The sequence below is a fragment of the Panthera tigris genome, chromosome A2 (genome assembly GCF_018350195.1).
Source record: "Panthera tigris isolate Pti1 chromosome A2, P.tigris_Pti1_mat1.1, whole genome shotgun sequence".
NCBI classification, from domain to species: Eukaryota; Metazoa; Chordata; class Mammalia; order Carnivora; family Felidae; genus Panthera; species Panthera tigris.
The window spans coordinates 125104841-125126415 of record NC_056661.1 but is presented as its reverse complement, the minus strand read 5'-3'; the positions used below and the strand labels follow the sequence as shown (position 1 = coordinate 125126415).

General features: G+C 35.5%; 1 protein-coding gene across 6 annotated transcripts in view; it reads right to left on the bottom strand.

Annotated features, from left to right (window-relative positions):
• SEPTIN7 (septin 7) overlaps positions 1-21575 on the bottom strand; it is a 116973-nt gene that overhangs the window by 25161 nt on the left and 70237 nt on the right. For all 6 annotated transcript variants that reach the window (XM_042969903.1, XM_042969920.1, XM_042969895.1 and 3 more), the window contains 4 exons: positions 12129-12229; positions 11170-11304; positions 5661-5778; positions 194-286 (listed from right to left, as the gene is read on the bottom strand). In XM_042969903.1, coding sequence (XP_042825837.1) covers positions 194-286; positions 5661-5778; positions 11170-11304; positions 12129-12229 — 447 coding nt within the window. The remainder of the gene's footprint in view (positions 1-193; positions 287-5660; positions 5779-11169; positions 11305-12128; positions 12230-21575) is intronic.

Sequence of the window (21575 nt, the reverse complement as noted above, 5' to 3'; positions counted from 1 at the left end):
GACAGAGATTATGCTATTCATCTCTCTATTCAACAAAGTTAATTGCAAAGTTGAATTCAAGACTGAATAATTTCCCTATTCATTTTGTAAGCCAGCTACTTAAGAACACTGATTTTTTTTTTATCTTTTCAGTGAATATTTCAATGGCTTTAAGGCCTGAAACATTTTAGTATATGTATGTGAATAAACCTACCTTTATCTTTTTAACAAGCTTATTTTCTTCTTCATCATCTGTTTCTGGAAATTCATATATTTTAATTTTATGTTCTTGGATTTCTTTCATTATCTAAAATGAGCAAAAGAACACCACACATAATTAGTACATTAGCTTTATTCGTATTATATTCTTTTAAAATTCCTGATTCCTCAGCTCTAATTCCTTTACTATTTTTCAATGATGCAAAACTATAATCTAAAATCAAAGTACTATACTGATCTTTTTTTTAAAAACTATTAAGTTCATATATAAATACCATTCTCCAAAATCCAATTACTTAATAAATTAATGGTTATAATACCAAAAGAGATCTAAAAATGATTTAAGATTCCAGAAAGGGCTTTCTCTAGTTGATTTCTATATAATGGTTTTACATCATTTACTCACAATGACTGAGATTCTTTCTCTAAATAGAACTCTCACCAACTATTTTATTCAGATGAATCAACATAACTTAAACTCACCTAAAATTTTAGTAAAATTAGTAAGTGAAACTAAGTACAGCACTGGCTCCAGGAGAAAAAATTTGCACACTGATCAGAAAATATCCTTGCGTGTACATTTGTGTACACAAAACCAAGGAGCAACAGATATAAAATGAAGCAAGTACACAAGGAGAAAACATGCCCCACAAGCTAAGAAGCCAGCAAGTTAATAAAGAGAATGCAAAGACAACTTATTAACATCAGAAATGACCTACTTCAAACTAAATTATCTTTTCCCACATCACTCCAAATTTTAAACAAATCACAGATAACCAAATAATGTTCAACTACCTACCCTATTCAAACTCATAATAAACTGATGGTCAATATACCTAGAACTAGGTCCTTGCCTTTACTGGTATTTCAGCACTACTATCACTTGTAGGGATCCCCAGCAGCATAAAGGCACTCTAAACAAAATATGTTACATGGTTACTAAAGTAGGTAGAGGCAAAATGCCACAGAGAAAAACATGAGAATAAATGAAGTGTCAAATACATGGCTAAGAGAAAAAACGAAATACTAGGGGCCAGCTCTAAGAGCAGTGGTTCTTGGGGTGCCTGGGTGGCTCAGTCAGTTAAGTGACCAACTCTTGATTTCAGCTCAGGTCATTATCTCACAGTTGTAAGATCAAGCTCCACATCGGGCTCTGTGTTAGGTGCAGAGTCTACTTAAGATTCTCACTCATAGTCTCTTTCTCTCTCCCCCTGTCCCTCCCCTGCTTGCTTGTTCTCTCTCAAAAAAAAAAAAAAAAAAAAAAAAAAAAAAAAAAAGCAGTGGTTACATATTAAAGATCCCAAATCTCCACCTTAATTTACAAAAATAATTGGTAAAGATACAGTCCAATAACTCATTCTTTTTTTTAAACTGTTTAATGTTTATTAATTTTTGAGAGAGAGAAACAGAGCATGAAAGGGGGATGAGCAGAGAGAGAAGGAGACACAGAATCTGAAGCAGGATCCAGGCTTTGAGCTGTCAGCACAGAGCCCAACTTGGGGCCTGAACCCACAAACCGTGAGATCATGACCTGAGCTTAAGTCCGGACACTTAACTGACTGAGCCACTCAGGTGCCACTCCAATAACTCATTCTAAAAAAGTTCTCCATAAACTCCAAGAGAGTGCGTGGTCCCACAACCATTTTCTGGGATAATCTGACACCAGCCACAGAATGGCAAGACCCTCCCCAAGAGGATCTGTGCACGTCGATGCCAGACAAATCTCTAGGATTTGAATTTTGAAACCAAGCCTTGCACCTGAGATAAAACACACGAGTGCTGTGCTGCCTGGCAGGCAGATGGCTTAGACTCAAAACAGGATGAAGGCAGGGATCTGACAGAAGCTGGGGAAACAGTAAGGATGACCGTTTGCTATTCTGTGAGGGCTTCCTGAGGAGTGGCAGGTGCGAGATTCCCAGCCCTAGGGATGGAGAGTGGGGCAACACCATTCTCCACCACACCCCCCCATCAACACTGACAACTTCATTGAGAAAAACAGCCGCTTACACCAAACCCTGTTCCCCTGTGCCCTGGATGGCAACTCTACCATGGCAAATCCACCTGAGAGTCAATGCAGCAGGCCGCTCCCCCAAAAGACCAGCACAAAACCCATGCATGCACCAAATCTACTGATCATAGAATGCTGCAAAGCTTCAGCTCTAGGGGAAATAGGATACAGTTTCCTTTTTTGGTGGGGGATCTTTTCATAATACAGCCATTACTCTCAGACCAGGAATACAACAGGCTTTCCTAACAACCACACAAAAAAGAAACAGTGACCTAGACAAAATGACAAGATGGAGGAACTCACCCCAAAAGAAAGAGGAAAAAGTCCCAGCCAGAGATTTAATCAATAAAGATACAGGTAAGATGACTGAACCAGAATTTAAAACAATAATCATAAGTATACTAGCTGGACTCGAGAAAAGCATAGAAGATACTAGAGAATCCCTTACTACACAGATAAAAGAACTAAAAACTAGTCAGGCTAAAATAAAAAATGCTATAACTGAGATGCAAAACTAAATGGATGCAATTGACGAGGATGGACGAAAAGGGAGAACAAATCCGTGATATGTAAAATAAAATTATAGAAAATAATGAAGCTGAAAAGAAAAGGGAAAGGTATTAAATCATGAAGGCAGACTTAGGGAACCCAGTGACTCCTTACAGTGCAATATTATTAACATCACAGGAGTCCCAGAAGAAGAGAAATAAAAGGGGGCATAAGGTTTATTTGAGCAAATTATAGCTGAAAACTTCCCTAATCTGGGAAAGGACAAAGACATCAAAACCCAAGAAACACAGAGAACTCCCATTAAATTCAACAAAAGATGTGTCATAGTCATCAAGATGTGTCATAGTCAAATTAACAAAATACACAAAGAATCCTGAAGGCAGCAAGGGGGAAAAAAAAGTCCTTATCCTACAAGGGAAGACAGATCAAGTTCACAGCAGATCTGTCCACAGGAACTTAGCAGGCTAGAAGGGAATGGCATGATATATTCAACGTGCTGAATGGGAAAAATACGCAACCAAGAATATTTTATCCAGCAAGGCTGTCATTCATAATAGAAGGAGAGATAAAGAGTTTCCCAGACAAAAACTAAAGCAGTTTACGACCACTAAACCAGCCCTGCAGGAAATATTAAAGGGGACTCTTTGGGGGGGGGGGGGCAGGAGGGGGGAGACCAAAAGCAACAATGGCTAGAAAGGAATAGAGAACATCACCAGAAACACCAACTTTATAGGTAACACAATGGCACTACTTTCAGATCTATCAATAATCACTCTGAATGTAAATGGACCACATGATTCAATCAAAAGACATCTGGTATCAGAATAGATTAAAAAAACAAAAACAAACACAAGACCCATCTATATGCTGCCTACAAGAGACTCCTTCTAGACCTAAAGACACCTGCAGAAGGAAAGTGAAGGGATGAAGAACCATCTATCACGCTGATGCCAAAAGAAAGCCAGAATAGCATACTTTATAACAGGTAAACTAGATTTTAAACTAAAGACTGTAACAAGAGATGAGGAAGGGCATTATACCATAATTAAGGGGTCTATCCATCAAGAAGAAATCTAACAATTATAAATATGCATGTCCCCAACTTGGAAGCACCCAAATATATAAATCAATTAATAACAAATGTAAAGGAACTCATTGATAATAACAACAGTAGGGGACTTGACCACCCCACTTACAACAATGGACAGATCATCTAAGCAGAAAACCAACAAGGAAACAATGGCTCTGAATGACACACTGGAACTGAGGGACTTAACAGATATATTCAGAACATTTCATCCTAAAGCAGTAGATTATACATTCTTTTTGAGTACACATGGAACTTTCTCCAGAACCGATCACATACTGAGTCACAAATCAGCCCTCGACAAGTACAAAAAGACTGAGATCATACCATCCGTGGTTTTAGACCACAATGCTATAGAACTTAAAGTTACCCACCGCCAAAAAAAAAAAAAAAAAATTGGAAAGACCACAAATACACAGAGGTTAGAGAACATCCTACTAAAGAACAAATGGGTTAACCAGGAAACTAAAGAAGGAATTTTTAAAAAATACATGGAAGCAAAAGAAAATGAAAACCCAATAGTACAAATCCTTTGGGATGCAGCAAGGGCGGTCCTAAGAGGGAAGTATATTGTAATCCAGGTCTACCTCAAAAAAACAAGAAAAGCCTCAAATACACAACATAATCTTACATCTAAAGGAGCCAGAAATGGAACAGCAAATAAAGTCTAAAGGCAGCAGAAGAAAGGAAATAATAAAGATCAGAGCAGAAATAAATGATAGAGAAACAAACAAACAAACTGAAAACAATAGAACAGATCGATAAAACTAAGAGTTGTTTCTTTGAAAGAATTAGTAAAATTGATAAAACCCTAGCCAGACTTATCAAAAAGAGGAAAAAAAACCCAAATAAATAAAATCACAAATAAAAGAGGAGAGATCACAACCAACAATTAGTATTTGAACTTAGAAAAAAGCACATTAAAAAATAAAAATGGTAGTGAATAAATGTAAAGTAAATAAACATATACTTCTAGTAGAAATACCAAATATAATAAAAATGAACTAAAACATTCCCAGAGTGTACAGATTTAGCACAACTTCAAAGCAAATCTCAACAGATTTTTGTTTTTGTAGCAGGTTGCAAGGTATTCTAAAATTCATATAGAAAAAAGTGAAAAAACAAAGGGGACTTTAAAGAAAGAAATAATAACTCTATGACCTATTTTTAAGTATTATACAAAGTAGCTGCAGTTTAAAAAATATAGCTTGGCTTAAAATAAAAAATAGGCTCCTGGTATAGGAGCACAGTTCCAGAAATTCACCCTATATTTCATAAAATGTTATAATAAACCAAACACACTAAGGAAAAAGTAAACCCCTGCTTTACAAAGTGTTCATCCCTTCTGGAAAATTAAATTAAAAGTTAAAGAAATGATTAAGTGCCACTTAATTCCAAAAAAGCTTTAAAAACAACAACACTGGTAAGGCATTGAAACAAATATACCCATTATGAAAAAAAAAAATCTGTTTCACTGGGGGGAAAGCACCATGACAAAATGGGGGAAAAAAAGAACTATAAAGTAATCATACCCTTCCAAAAAGTAATCCTCTTCCTGGAAATTTAGTCTAAAAAAATAATCCTAAAGGGTGTGGAGCAGAGTTGTGGAGGAGGTTGTAACAGAAACACCTAAAATATTTAAGTCGACAAAGGATAAGGGCACTGTGATAATGGATAATAGCTTTGCGGAGAAAACTAAGGCAAGAAATTTTAAATAGTTACTTTTAATACAGTATAAATAAATATATAATAAAGTAGCAAGAGGAATACATTGTAACACATTATACTGAAAATACAAAAACTGCAAATGACATGAATGGTATGAGAAATTCAAGAGTTCAAGCTTCTTTTGCTCACCTGTTTTTTAAACTGTTGGCACTCCTCTGGAGTGAGTGTGTCTGCTTTGGCAATAAGTGGAATGATGTTCACTTTTTCATGCAAACGCTTCATAAACTCAATGTCCAATGGTTTAAGTCTGAAAGACACAATATTTAATATGACTGAATTATCAATTTGTGAGAAGAAATCATTCACATCCCCAGTGCTAAATTAAATACACTGGAACGACTTTACTTATCAGAAACACTCTCTGATGATGTACTGGGCCAGCAACAGTTAGGCCAGGTAGAACAGGACCTCACTAAGCACTGAAGTGGTTAAGAAGGCTTTGACTCCTGCCCTTAAATACGATGGTCATAGGGTTTGGGCTCTACAGAGGAATTAGGAAAACCAGAAATGCTCCTAACAGGTTTTCCTAAAATAGCCTCTATACATACTACTCAAAATTTGGGAAATGTTTTTTTTCAATAAAAAGGATTGTCCTTTTTGAATCCCATATTGCATTCTTGCTTCCAACTTTATTTCTCAGATAAAAGGCTCAAAAGGGAATCATCTTCATCATCCCTTTTTACCCACTGCAATCTGGCTGCTGCCTCCACTTGGCTGTTATACTTCCAAGAAGGTCACGAAATAGGGGCGCTTGGGTGGCTCAGTCAGTTAAGCATCCGACTTCAGCCCAGGTCTGATCTCACCATTCCTGAGTTCGAGTCCCCCAATGGGCTCTGTGCTTACAGCTCAGAGCCTGGAGCCTGCTGCAGATTCCGTGTTTTCTGCTCTGACCCTCCCCTACTCACACTCTGTCTCTCTCTCTCAAAAATGTAAACATTTAAAAACTAATAAAAAAAGGGGGGGGGGTCATGAAATACTTTCATGCTGCTAATATAATTAGCATCAATAACTCCTAAACATTGTGGTGTTTACTATTATTTTTTAAATTTACCCACTATGCAGCATTTGACATTACCCTCTCACAAGCTACTCCCTAAGGGTACTTTTAAGGATCTTCTCTGTAAGCTAGTCTCTTAAGTGTTGTATTCCTCAGAATACTCTACTAGGTCCTCTTCTCTCTTTACATTCTGTATGCTTATCATCAACCACAGTGACTTCTAACATCTTCTATAGATCTCAAATCTTCACACCCAGCCCCGATCTCACTTGTATGATCCAGTTTGTATTTACCCAGTGGAAATACCACCTAGACACCCCATTGAGGCTCCTCGAAATCAAAAGCTCATCTGAAGCCCCAAATTTTCTCTCCTCTTCTGTGCTATTTTTGAGAATGGTACTACAATCCATCCAATTACTCCTGGCCGAAATCCAGGATTCCTCCCTCCTCTAATTCTCATTCCCAAAGATTCCCCAAGATCTGCTGAACAAATAAATATATTACTTTGGGTCAGGCCATGAAGACCTTTGGTATGGGCTACTATATTAGAATACATCCGGTTTCCCTCCAAACCATGCACACTGCAGTCAGAAAGGTCTTTCTAAACTCTAAATCTGAATGAGTCATTTCTCTGACTGAAAACCTTACTAAAGGCCAGATTCCTTGGCTAGCATGGCCTACAAGGCCTGTGAAGACATAGCCTCTCAGGCTGTTCTCATCGCTTAGCATCTGGTAGCATCTTTTGCCACCTCCTGCTTGTAATTCTCCTTTTTGAACTACCCATGATTTCTTGAAAGAACCATACTTTGATCACTGGTCATTGGCTACTGCCTCTGACTGAAACACTCTCCGTTCCCATCCCCTTTTCTACTTGGCTTGCCTAATCCCTATTCCTATAGGTCCTTTAGGACTTGGCTTACAATTCTCATTTCCTCTGGGAATCCATCTCCAACCTAACACCTAGTCATCTTCTAAGTGATCACAACACTTAATTTGCCAATTACGTATATTTGTTTTCCCCATCTTCTCATTAGAAGATCCTTAAGAGCAAGACCTTTGTCTCATTCATCTGTATCTCCAACACCCAGTACAGTGTCACTTGAGAAGCTGTCCAAATATCTGTTGACCAAAAAAGTAAGTTCCTGTGATTTTCTTTATGTTTTCAAATAACTCTAAATGAAAACCCAAGAAATTCCTCACATCTAGACTACAGATTAAAAATATTCCATAAAAATAAATGAAGATGATGGGAGTATTCTGCTTAGAAATATCATTCTAAATTGGTATTCCTTAACCTATAAACCATGACAAAAATCGAATAAAGATCTAGTTTCATTATGAATTTTACTAACATTATAAAGAGAAAGTCCTTGTTAGAGTTCTCTTAGAGTACTATAGTTACATGTAGGTCACGTGTGTGTGTGCGTGCGTGCGTGTGTGTGTGTGTGTTTATAAATATATAAAGTTGGGAGGAACAGGGGCCCAGAGACTAAAGAGGTATTCCTTTTTACTAACAAGTAATAAACGATACTATACCTCTTTGTGGTAGTGACACTGACTGACAGAAAGACAGGGCTATGAAGTAGGAAGGCAGATACGGAGAAGACAACTACCTTCTATTCTAATTCTCCTTATCCTGAATCCTTTGAAATGTGATACTGGCATTCAGAGAATAGGGAACACCACAGAAAAGAGACTGTCGCTGGAATAACACTGTATTATCTATAAATAGCATTCTTATTCACAAAGGCTAACTGAAAGAACCTATCCAACTCCAAAAAATCTTAAATTTTGCTTCTTTTCATCAGTCATAACACACAACACTAAATATAAAAGCCATGGCCCAATCAATCTCAGATCTATAAATTTTTATGGTTCACTTTCCAGATTATACTCATAACAAATTTAAATTATCGTGAATACCACCTCCTTAAACCAGAAACAAAAGAATTCAGTTACTCTGAAATTTTAATACATCTTAAGAACATTTAATACAAAATATTAAAATCAAAATCTAAGTTAACAAGGCTTTACACTTAACAGTGAAACAGCACTTGCTGAGTATTTATAATCTCAACTTTTAAAGAGAAAGACACTAAAAAACAACCATGACAAGGAAATTGGTAAAGTCAACTTCTTAAATATAAAACAAGGACGAAGAACATTTAAATCAGTTTAAAAATTAAACTTTAGAAAAAAAAGGTAAAATCTTTATAAAAGCCCCAATAAAACCCTTCTGCCCTTTTAAATTAGAATACAAATTTCAGAAGCTTACAAAATGTCAACAGCAGAAAACATTTAGTTCACATGTAGATTACATTCTGGGTGAAATTTTTCCTCTGTCCATTTAGTTTTATTTCAGGTCATCTTTTCCAAGAAATTTAGTTTTTAAATGTTGTTTTTAAACAATGGAAAGTCCTTTATAGAATTTCTAGAAGATAAACCCATATTAGAGGGGGAAAACTATTTAACCTCAAAGCCTATAGCAAAATAAATAAAATGACTACAGGGCAAATGACAAATATTTAATATACACATACATATATTTCTTAGGGAAAAAAAACCCTCCATATAAAACTCACTGAATGAAACTGATTTTTTTAAGTGGCAATCAATATTCAAAAGGGTAAAAATACCATTTTAAAATTCAAGTTCCAAGTCAGTTTTTAAACTTAATAGCAACTACCAGTCGTTTAGTGACGATACTTGGTGGGGTGAGGTGGGGAACACTGAAAATACAATGTTGAACCGATTTATAATTACTCCACAACAGGACCTCTCCAAAAAGGACTACCCAGATAAGACAGAAAGGCCCTGATTCATCTCTCAGACTGCCTACAATTTTAGTCTGTAGTGAGCAGATCAGGAATTCTCTACATAAAATTCAGTGTTTTATTCTTTAACTTAATACACAGTAGTACCTATCAATGGGCAAAACTTTGTTCCATGTCTAAAAATAGTTAAGATGAGAAACTATTCAAAAGCACATTTTTACACCTAGAAAATAAAAATTTTGAACTCCCATCCCTTGTGACAAATATGAAATGGCCCAAAGCTGCCACACATTGTTTGAATCATTAAAAAAAAAAATTTTTTTTAAATCTCATTTCCCATGCAATTTTAAGAAATGTACTTTCCCCCAGAGATAGAAGGAATGTGGTTTCATGAGAATTACTAAATCTTGGAGAGAGTCCAAAAGATCTAAAATAATAAAACTGGATATAAACTGACAAATTTCTACTGACTAAACTGCAGATTAAAAAAATGAAAATAAATAAATAAATTGCAGGTTAAGATTTTACTCTGTTGTCTTCTAGCAAAAAGCCCTAGCAAGTTAACTAGAATGAATAAAAAATAAATTAATTAATACATATATCAGGAAGAAGTTAGCAAGTACTCAAGAAAGGCTATACAGGGTGTTAGTTTTTACAAAAATTTTTTGAACGCTCATTTATTTTTGAGAGACAGAGAGACATAGTGTGAACAGGGGAGGGGTTAGAGAGAGAGGGAGACACAGAATCTGAAGCAGGCTCCAGACTCTGAGCTGCAGCACAGAGCTCAATGGGGGCTTGAACTCACAAACCGCGAGATCATGACCTGAGCCGAAGCTGGATGCTTAACTGACTGAACCACCCAGGTGCCCGTGTGTTATGTTTTTGAGATTTTTTTTTTAAGCCTTTTAAGTTGATGAATCAATTTTATACAATATGTAAACCTCAAAGAACACTATAGAAGAATATTAGAAATAAAAAAAAGAAACATTTGTCACTATAATCTGACAGTGCAAAAATGGTAAACTACATAATTCAGACTTGTTGCTCAACCACGATAGTGATAATGGGCATTATTAGCCTTTCTAGGAAAAAGATCGAGAAAGAAGCAGAAAAGGGAAGACAGGTGGCTGAGCTATACAGAGTCATCTATCTAAAGAAAAAGATTGAAGAAGAGTAATTACAAACATCTGCAGTTGACAGTGACATACATATCTACTCAGATGACAGAGGAAGTACAAACAATAAAAAAAGGAATACAAGCTAGCCATATTAACAAAAATAATCAGATCAGATGAATATAAGACACTTACACCTTAACTCCTAATAAGTAGAAGAGTAGCACTGATGATATGAAACTTAAACAATATGATTGTGATAGCTAAGGTGAAACACAAGCCAAAGAAATTTAGTGAAGAAAGAAATGGCACACTAAGAACTTTGGTACTTAACCTTTCTTGTAACCTTTTCTATCAGATTCATAGTAAAAACATCTTTGCATCTTTGAAGTTTCTTAAAATTTGTGTAAGCTAATTTTTATAGCTGTTTCCCCTTATTTGGTAGTTCAATTTGTGGTAGAGTGGTCAAAAGGAAGCTAAATTAGCCACATTGAAACATTAAACCATAATGGAAGCACTGCTCCTTATGAACAGGTTAAAAAAAAAAAAAAAAAAAGCCTACGCATGAAGGTTACTATTAACTTATCTAGGACTTACAACGTGTTTTTTATAAGCCATTTTTGTATAGAATTTGGGATTTTACAACTGATATATTTAAATGTACTCCACAGAGATGTGGATAACTAAAATATATCCCCAAAGTTCAGTCATAATAAACAACAGCAGATTATCAGAAGTATCAAGGTACTGACCCATGTCCTGAAGGAGCAATGAAGTATAAACAACACTGCACCCTGTTATCAGGCATCTGACGTCTGTTCACTCGAGATTCTGCATTTAGGTAGTCCTCAAATTTACTATCAATGTAGTCAATAACAGGCTGCCAGCTATAAAAAGCAGATAAATAAAATAATTAAGTTGCAATTCTACATATGAAGGTACAACTGAGGACTGCTACAGTAATCAATATTTTTAAATAGGCAAAACCAATCAAACCAGTGGAAGATATCTCAAATTATTCTACATATACTGATTCAAAAACAGGTAGTTATTACCTTGGATAAATCTTGATTCACGATTTCTGAACTTTCCAAATGGAAAAAAATTAATTATTTAGCGTCAAAACACAACCAAATTATGTTATCTGCATTAAGTACATAGGTTTTTATTTCAAATTAAAAGATTAAGTTATACAAAAACTTCATGATGAACTTATTTGTTTTAAAAGTTAACAGAAATTTACTTCAAAAACAAAGAAAAATATTGTTTATAATATACTATTTCTAAATAGAATGCCATGGATGTTTTCTTAACTTATGACTTATGGAGAAATGGAACATTTAAAATCAGATTTAAATTAGGATGGGATAGAAAATAATATATACAATAAGTGGATAAAATTATAGAAGAAAATGAAGTTTTAACTTCCTTATAATGAGAATTCTTGTATCCATGTTGCTTTAGAATTTGTCTTCAAAATAATTCTATGATAGGTATTACCTCCATTTTATAGAAAAGGAAATCAGTTCAAAGAAGTTAAGTAACATTGTCAAGTAAGTGGCAAAGCTGGTGTGAGAACTCAAGTCATATCACTAAAAAGTTCAGTGACCTCTGCTAAGATGAGAAGTTTAAAAATCTTAAGCAGAAAAAGTCTAACCACCGATACCCAAAATGCAATCAATATAAAGCAGTGATGACAAACCCTTCTTACCAATTACTATTATCCACTGCATCTCCAAATCCTGGGGTATCAACTATTGTGAGCAGCAACTGAACACCACCTTCTTTGATTAAAACTTTGGACTGTTCCACCTGTAAGAATTATTGGCACAGATATTAATACCATATATTACACCTGTGGTTTCCTACAAGGTAAGAAGCAGGGAGATGAGCATTAATCAAAACCAACTGGGAAATTTTCTGCAAACTAAATCTACCCACATTTTCTTTAAAATCAATTATTGTGGATATGAGAAATCCTGGTTACTTGAAAGAAAGGCACATATGTAAGTAGTGGGTTTATGGCTTATAGTTGACATAAAGAAGGAAAATGGGAACTGATAAAATAGTAATAGTCACTAAAGCCATACAATGCCTATATGATCTAATGTGTGTCTAACAACACAAATAAACAATATGCTTAAATGATTCAGTAATTCATAGAAATGAAATGCAATTAACCAAACAAGTACATCTAATCTACCACTTACAGTAAATGCTTTTCTGAACTATTTCCGTCTAGTTTGGTCCAAACCAATTACTCAAGTGAACTTATTACATTCCCAAATCTTTCTCAGTATGGCCATAATTATTTACACTTGTGTTTATGTTATGGCTAAGATCCAACTCTCTTCTCAAATGTTATATTTCACATTTATGCCAAAGTGATCAGCAAAGGTCCAGGCACTGAAAAAAAACAAAAAATCCTACTACCTCTGATTAAAATCTTTGGTTCTCTTTACAATTTGTAAGAATGTTCTATTTGAGAAAGGGTATTAGACTTGAACAATAACAACAATTCCTCCTACAATCTAAGATTTTCTGTAACCCCAAACTCTGCATCAGAACATGTAAGTCATTCATCTTGGGCATATGCTGCTGCTAGATAAAGTAAACATGGATTTAAACAGAAAAGGGGAATAATGACCCCAGAAAAACACAGGCTTTCATCTGATGCACACTTTTATTATTTTTTTAAATTTAATTTTATTTATCTTTTTAGAGAGAGAGAGAGAGAGAGAGAGAGAGAGAGAGAGAGAGAATCTTAAGCAGGTTCCAAGCTCAGCACAGAGACCAACATGGAGCTCGATCCCACAGCCCTGAGATGATGAACTGAACTGAGCCAAAATCAAAAGTCGGACGCTCAACTGACTGAGCCACCCAGGCACCCCTCAATGTACATTTACATCAAGGGCTTACTAGGACTAGAGGCTCTAGGTACGTTGGTAGGCTAATTTAAGAGGGAAGAATTAGATTCAAACTTTAAGTATTAATTGCCATAAGACGGTATGAATTAAGTACTTCTAGACTTAAGGAAAAAATGTAATCATCAATATGTGTAAAGCAACTTCAACTATTTATGTCTGCTAACAGAGTATGGAAAGGAAAATTTCTAATTTCTAGGTAGAAAAAGTTGGGTGTACCTTTCAGGCTTACAGAAATGATGTCTTTCCATTCCCTTTTGACATGTTCTTACAGAGGCTGGCTGAGGTATGAAGAGACCAAGGAACTGAGACTAAGACTACTGAGAAGGAAAGTCTGTAGCAGCACTGTCCAACAGAACCTTCTGAGATGATGCAAATGTTCTGTACCCTCACTGTCCAATACATTAGATGCTTGCCCATGTGGCTACTTAGCCCTTGAAATGTGACTAGAGCAACTGAGGAGCTGAATGTTTATTTAATTTGAATTAGCTTAAATAGCCACATGTAGCTTAGTGACACTGGATTGGACAGTGCAGGTCGATAGCAATCAAGTTATTTTGTTAAAAAAAAATCATGTAAAAAAACTGTTAACACTGAAAACACTGCCTGAGATTTGGATATGCATGTCTATGGAGGAACTTCTAATCTTTTAGACAAATAAGAGGCAAAGGTCTTATCTTTTATACCAATGCTCTTTACTAAACTGCTTTAATCCTTGTATAACTATTGGTGAAAATTTTGAACATCCCAAATGTATTTATTTATCTACCAATATATACAATTGGTATTGTATATACAAGATAACCAATATCTTGTATATTGGTATATATTGTATATTGGTATTGTATATACAAGATACCAATATCTTCCAATATATACAATTGGAAATCTGTTAATAAATATTAACAGTATTAATTCTCTCTAGATTAAAAAAGTAAACATCAATAAATAGGGTTCTTAATGCTTTCTGACCATTTTCAGTACCAACAATGGATGTGCATTGCATAGGAGACCACTGTTTCATACCACATAGCTAAGATAATACCGGTAGTCTGATACCAGGTTACTCTTACGAGGAAGGCAAAATGAGGAAATAATCAGACTCATCAGTGTTAGATTATCAAAACTAAAAAAAAAAAAAAAAAAAAAAAAAAAAAGATGTGTTATGTGGCTTACAAAGTTCATATCTTATAAAAATATAAAATAGTTGTCCTCTAGTTAAAGGACAATCTAGTTATTTGTCATTATATAAATTTTTTTTTAAAGGACAATCTGGTCAAATGCAACATCTTGATATATCTTGAATTGGCTTCCCTCTCCGTCATAAAAACAGGTTATTCATTAATGGTCACTGAAGCAGAACTACCCAAAGTAATCATACTACCCTTTACTTAATAATTCTTTTAAATGACATAGTACTATATATTAGAAATTGATGCAGGATATAATTGTTCTACATGAATCATCTCCCAATTTTACCCCAAACCACTTTTGGTTCCCTTGTTACTAAGCAAAGGCCATTTCTATCTTCAGTAATAGGTTGTATACTAATCACACACCATACCAGCTTAAATTTTAAGACCGTTGTTTCCTTTTTATTTTTATAATCAGTTTAACAACTTAATTGTTTATGGACGTAAGAAAAATTAAGATCTGTACTTTAAAGAGTCTGTTTATAAAAGCCACTTTTCTGGCCTATGAAATTCTTTGTATCCATACATGGTCAAATACAAAGAAGGCAACATATGGAAGAGATCCAGAAAACATAACTGTAAACTAGTGCCATTCACAGGATCTGACTGTATCCTATCATCTGGTTTTGCAAGAATCCTCATGGGATCCATGGAAAACAAATTAGTTCAAGTTCAGGAATTTCAAACTTTTCTTAAGAAATCTATTCCAAATGGCCATTTTCCCATGCACTTTACTTAAGCAGGTCACATAAGCATATTTTATGGCATCACTCAAAAGTTCTCTAACATTAAATGCATAATTTAATGCTGAAGGAATGAATCAAGGGCATTTTCAATTATGTTTCTTTCTGAAAAATAAAACTAAAGCCCATTATATTGTTTATGTATAATTAATTTACTGAGGCCTCTTTTGGACTCCTAACTCCCAGAAATGTAAGGCACTCTTTTTTCTAATATTGTTCAGTTTTCCAATCTGAGGGGAAAAAAACAACAACAAACTCAAACCTTCAGTGTTTCCATAGCTTCATTTCTTTCATTTTTAAAAGACTGTTAAATAACTTAAGTTTTCTAACCAATGTTTAAGAGCTATTTGTTAAGGTAAATAAAAAGTGTTACTCAATTAACTGTATTAAATTTCAAGGAGAGGGTTAAAATTTTGTCAGGAGTTACCTCTATACCTAAACTTGCTCAGGAGGTGGCATTACAGCCAAAGCTCTGCAGAGACGTGGAACAAGAGACTTAAACAGCCTGAGATACTCCACTTACTCAAACACAAACACTACCTACTCTATTTAATGGCTGAGAAGATAAGTTATCATCTTAGATACTTCATCATGTTCCACAAGAAACTAAGAGGCAATGACCAACAGTAGAATAGTTATGCCTAAAGACTACTTCTCATCAAGACCCAAACCTAGTTTATTAATAAAGTTGATCCAAAGATTCGAATTCTGCCTGCTACACTAAATCACTACACCTCAATCCCCTGCACCTCCTTAAATTGAGAACTTAAATGTCTTGTCCTTTTCATTTTCTATTAGCAACCCCCCTCCTAAACCCTTTATTTCTTTTTCTTTTCCAGCCCAGATATCTTTGTTACACAAAATTTATGAACTTCAATTTGACAGGAATTTCCCTGCTATCCAATGATGCTTTTATGTGCTCACTAGTCCCATGCCTCTTTCATTTCCCAGAATGGCTCTTCTCTAGCTCTACATTACTATCTCTCCAACCACGCTCAGCAAAGTACCTCATCTCTAGATGAAGACAAGAGCATCCTCAATTTGTGTGATGCAACAGTCTTTCCTTCTGTTCCGATGAATAGATCCCTTTCTTCCTGAGGCTCATTTCTCAATATATACCAGGGATGTGATCACTCCATTTCAGAGTCACGTTGACAACCATTTAGACTATTTCCAGTTTATTTTCAACCTCTCATCTCTTAGGGATTGATTCTCCATTGGATATAAACATTCTCAGGTCTTTTTCGGAAATAAAAACCAAACAACTCTCTCAGTACCCTACACTCAACCTCCAGGTATTCCCTCTTGTCCTTTTCTTCACAGCCATCCCATCTTCACGACCTCATTTACTATCCCTTTTCAATCCACTGCCATCTTGCCCTCCATTCCTACTACTTCACTAAAATCTACCTTGCCAAGGTAACCTCTATAACACATCACAGCAGCAATATTCTCACTAAATCATGTGATTGCGAGATCGTTAAGAAATTTGACCGTGTCCATCATCACTGTAGCCCCCAAACCTGGAGTAAGATATTCAAATGTCTGTCCCGTGAATACTTTAAAAAACTATCAATATTGGACCAACACCAACAAGAGAGTTTCCTAATTGGGCTTTATAAAAATGTCTCAAGGAGTCTATAAAATGTTATCCTAGGGATAGGATAGGATTCATTGCTTTCACCTGTCTTCACCTCTAAAATTTTTGTAGCCATTTAATTTGCAATAGTGATTTTCAGGACTTTCCAAACCAAGAAAAACAAGGGTTTTTTAAGTTTATTTGAGAGACAGTGTATGCACCCACACTTGAGTGGGTTGAGGGGAGAGAGACAGAATGAGAATGAATGAATCCCAACCAGGCTCCACACTGTCAGCACAGAGCCTGACACATGGGGCTTGATCTCACAAATCGCAAGATCAGGACCTGAGCTCAAATTAAGAGTCAGATGCTTAACTGACTAAGCCACCCAGGCAGCCCAAGAAAAAAGTTTTAATTTTCTTAATGTTTATTTATTTTTGAGAGAGAGAGAGAGAGAGAGAGAGAGATTGACTGAGTGCGAGCAGGGGAGGAGCAGAGAAAGAGGGAGACACAGAATCTGAAGCAGTCTCCAGGCTCTGAGCTGTCAGCCCAGAGCCCGATGTGGAGCTCAAACTCACAAACCACAAGATCATGACCTGAGTGGAAGTAGCCACTTAACTGAATGAGCCACCCAGGCACCCCCCGCCCCAAGAAAAAAAATTTAAAGGGGACCAATATAAGGTTGCCAACTAAGAACTTAAAAAAAAAAAAAAAAAATCTAACACTCTCATTTCACAAAGAAACTAGAACTGATTTAGTCCCAGAATAAAGGGCATCTTTTCCCTTGGAGATAGCTGGCAACCTTGCAACTGACTTGACATATGATCCAAAAATTTTCAGATATAACAATATTATAAAAGTTACTACTGTACATGCATCACTGTATGTACTATTTTTCTTAAAACTTTGTTAATCTAAGGACCTATATTTGAGATTGGAACATGAAGTGGAACAAGCGTTCAATTATTTCTATCACTTCATTTTAATCAGTCTATTAACAAAAAAATATATGAATAAAAATAGAAAATATGGTACTATTTCATTCAATGTGAAATATTCTGAAAGAACTAAGGATAAACAGTACCCTCTCTAAAATCTTCCCAGAAATACAGGATGAAATCAGTCTGTATCAGGCTAGAAAGACTACAGAGCACTCATTCTCAAAGCGTAGTATCCTGACTGGCAGCTGCATAGTCTGGAAACTTATTAGAAATATGAATTCTCTGAGTCCTGCCTCAAACCCACTAAAGAGCAAACTCTGGGGAGAGGGACTCAGTAAGCTGTTTTAGCAAGTCTTCCAGTGATGGACTCTCAAGTCTGGAAACCACTGGTATAAAGAACTCTGGAACTAGAGTGTTGGCTCACATTTGGAGCTGCAGAGCCAGAGTCCTGAGGCTCACGACAGCACACTGGGAATCAATCCCAAATGACTTCTATTTAATACTGAAAACTTCATTCAAATCAGAACCTTTGATACAGAGGAAGCTCAGAACCATCTCTCTGTCCAATGTAGACAGCTTCTCCTTCATTCCAAGACTGCAAATGTGAAGGAATTTCTTATTAATGATACAAGTCTCTTATAAGTAAAAAATACTCAGGGAGGAGATTATGAGATCACGGTCTTTATTAAAATTTCACTCCCTATTTGGCTACATCACAGGATTTTTCTTTTTTTTTTTTGTTTTTGTTTTGTTTTTTTTTGACAGTTGGAAGTGGTCCAGACAGCCTTCAGGTCAGGGAAATTGTAGACATTTGTTTTTTGAAACTCATGATTTTATGTTTCTTGGTCTTAAATGTCTGGACTGAGATGTAATACTTCTGACCAGTCTCCAATGAAAGATTTTATGAGCTTCCAAAGGAGATTATCTGCTACATTTCTGGACTTGGTGAAGAGTCATTCAACTGTAAAAGAAAACTATATTCTATTTTCTAAATCCACTGAATGACTCAAAACATGTTATGTTCTCTCCTGGGTAAGTGAAGAAAAGAGTTTAGACGATCTTGAACTTGTTTCCAGTATATCAAGGAATACTTCCATGGTGCAGTCAGGAAAGGGTACTTCTCTGGGATTCTAGTGAGAATCCATCTAGTTCTCAGATGTTATAGGTCTTACTTTTGGTAAAAAGGAAATTCAATAGTAGTACACAGGACTTTGTTTTAAAATTCTTACTATAGATACTCTCAAGCCCTGATTACTCTTTTGTTTTCAGAGAGAGACAGAGAGAGAGTTGGGAAGATGTTCACAATAGAAGAGAACACTTTCAAAATGCTACCTTAAGAGAAGGTAAAGTGAGTTTAAACAGAATTATTTTGGAGACAGGCAAATGTAAACAGAATTCTAACAAAGCGCCTCTCCCACTGTCTTTAACAGATGCTGGCCTGAGATAAATTATCCTGAATGTATGAAATATAAGGGACAATTATCTAGATAAGAAACTCCTCCAAATCAAAGAGAAAAAGATAGGAAATATTAAGATGGTCAAAACACTTCAATGAAATCTGAACAGTTAATGAGTAGAGAAGACATGTTCAATCTTATATGAAAGCAAATTAACTGAAACAATAAAATACCTTTATATTAATATGCACAGACACACAACAGAAATGAGTCCCTAGGTCCACTAAAACAATGTACAAAAATATTCATATTGGTAAAAAAAAAACACAAAAAAACAAAGAAAGAAAACCCAAATGCTTACCTACAATAGAATATAATTTGAGATATATTCATACAATGGTATATTATACAACAATGAAAACTACAGTACACAACATGGACAAATACCACAGATACAGTCTTCAGTGAAAAAAATCAGACACAAAAGAGTATAGCATCTAAATGAAATTCAAGAACAGGCAAAATTAATCTATGGAAACAGAAGTCAGAAAGCTATTTATATTTGGGGTTTGGTGTAATGCTGAGAGGCACAAGGAAGTCTTCTGGGGTGCTAGAAATGTACTACAATATCTTAATCTAGGTGGTAATTACCTGGATATATGGATACATATACAAAAGTTCATCAAGCTTTAAGTTAAAATTTATGCCTTTTTGTGTAAAGCCACATATTAATTTAATAATTTTTAAAAATTCTACTCAAGAAAAAAATGAAAATAACCAACAAAACTTTAAAAAAAAATTGTCAAATTGGGGCGCCTGGGTGGGTCAGTTGGTTAAGCGTCTGCCTTCGGCTCGGGTCATGATCTCCTGGTTTGTGAGTTCGGGCCAGCGTCGGGCTCTGTGCGGACAGCTCAGAACCTGGAGCCTGTTTTGGATTCTGTGTCTCCCCCTCTCTCTGCCTCTCCTCCGCTCGCACTCTGTCTCTCTCTGTCTCTCTCTCTCAAAGATAAATAAACATTGAAAAAATTTTTTAAAAAACAATAAAATAACTGTCAAATTAAAAACCTCAAAAATTCTCAAATTTAAAATTATTTCACTTTTTCTAAATAGTGATTTATAAAACATCATGAACCAAGAAGAAAAGATTAACAAAACTTCAAAGATCCTGAAATTCAAAATATCCCAACTAAACACTAAGTCATATACATTTTTTAAATTGTTTGTTCAATCATTCATTAATACTGGATGCAGTTTTCAGATGCAGTTCTAAGAAATGAGCTTACAGTGAATAAGACGAAGTTGCTACCTTCACAGAACTTAATACATTTAGAGCCAAGGTAGGGCCCGGAAGGAGTTTATAGGGTGGCCAGACAAGGCCTCACTGAAAAAGCAGCATTTATGCAGAGAATTGATGAAAATTAGGGAGCAAGCCATCAGGAAATCTCAGGGAAGAGCACTGAAGGCAGAGAAACAAGATGTGGAAGAGCCCTGAGGTAGAAAGTAGGATTGGCCTGTTCAAAGAACAGCAAGGATGTTGGTTTAGTCAGAGCAGAATAAGCCACAAGTGGAAAAGTGCAGGAAATAGGTTACAGAGAGGGGTGAGGGCAAACTTATAAGGTCCTCTAGATACTGTAAGGACTCCAGCCTTGCTCTGAAATGGAAAGCCACTGAAGAGTTTTGAACAGAGGTTCAAAAGGATCTGATTTACATTGTAAGAGAAGATTCTTACTGTTTTGTTAAAAAGATTGGGGCAGTGGCCGACGATCACAGTCAGAGAAGCGAATTAGGTTGTTATATCTAGGAAGAGAAATGATGGAGCCTGGATAGGAGTGGTACTAGGAAAGTGGTAGGATTGTGGATATATTGTGAAAGCAGAAGTAACAGGATTTATTGATGGACTGCATGTGGAAGGAGAGAGTAAAAAGGAGTTAAGGATGGCTCCAAGTTTTTGGTCTAAGCAACTGGTTTAGGGTAGACAATACCACATAGTCTGTCAGTATTTTTGATAAACTTGCTGATTTGTTTGGCAAATTTATTTTTGGCATAAGAACTTTTAGGGGAGAGATTGTGCTGAACTGACTGAGAACCAATTCTTAATATGAATCTTATTCCCCAGAGCTACTTTTTATCTTTTGGTATTATATTCTTTTCTGAAACGCATTTTTTAAAAAAATTATAAAAGCATGCTCACTGCATAAAACTGAGAAGATATAATAAAAAGGAAAAAGAAAAAATATTCAGTCTTACAATAAGGAGAATCACTGATGACAGTTTGACAATGAATCCTATTTAATATCCATTTTGCAATATGTGGACCATTACAGAATAAGCACAGTCATAACTACATCACAAGCAATTTCTCACTATTTGAGCAAATACTT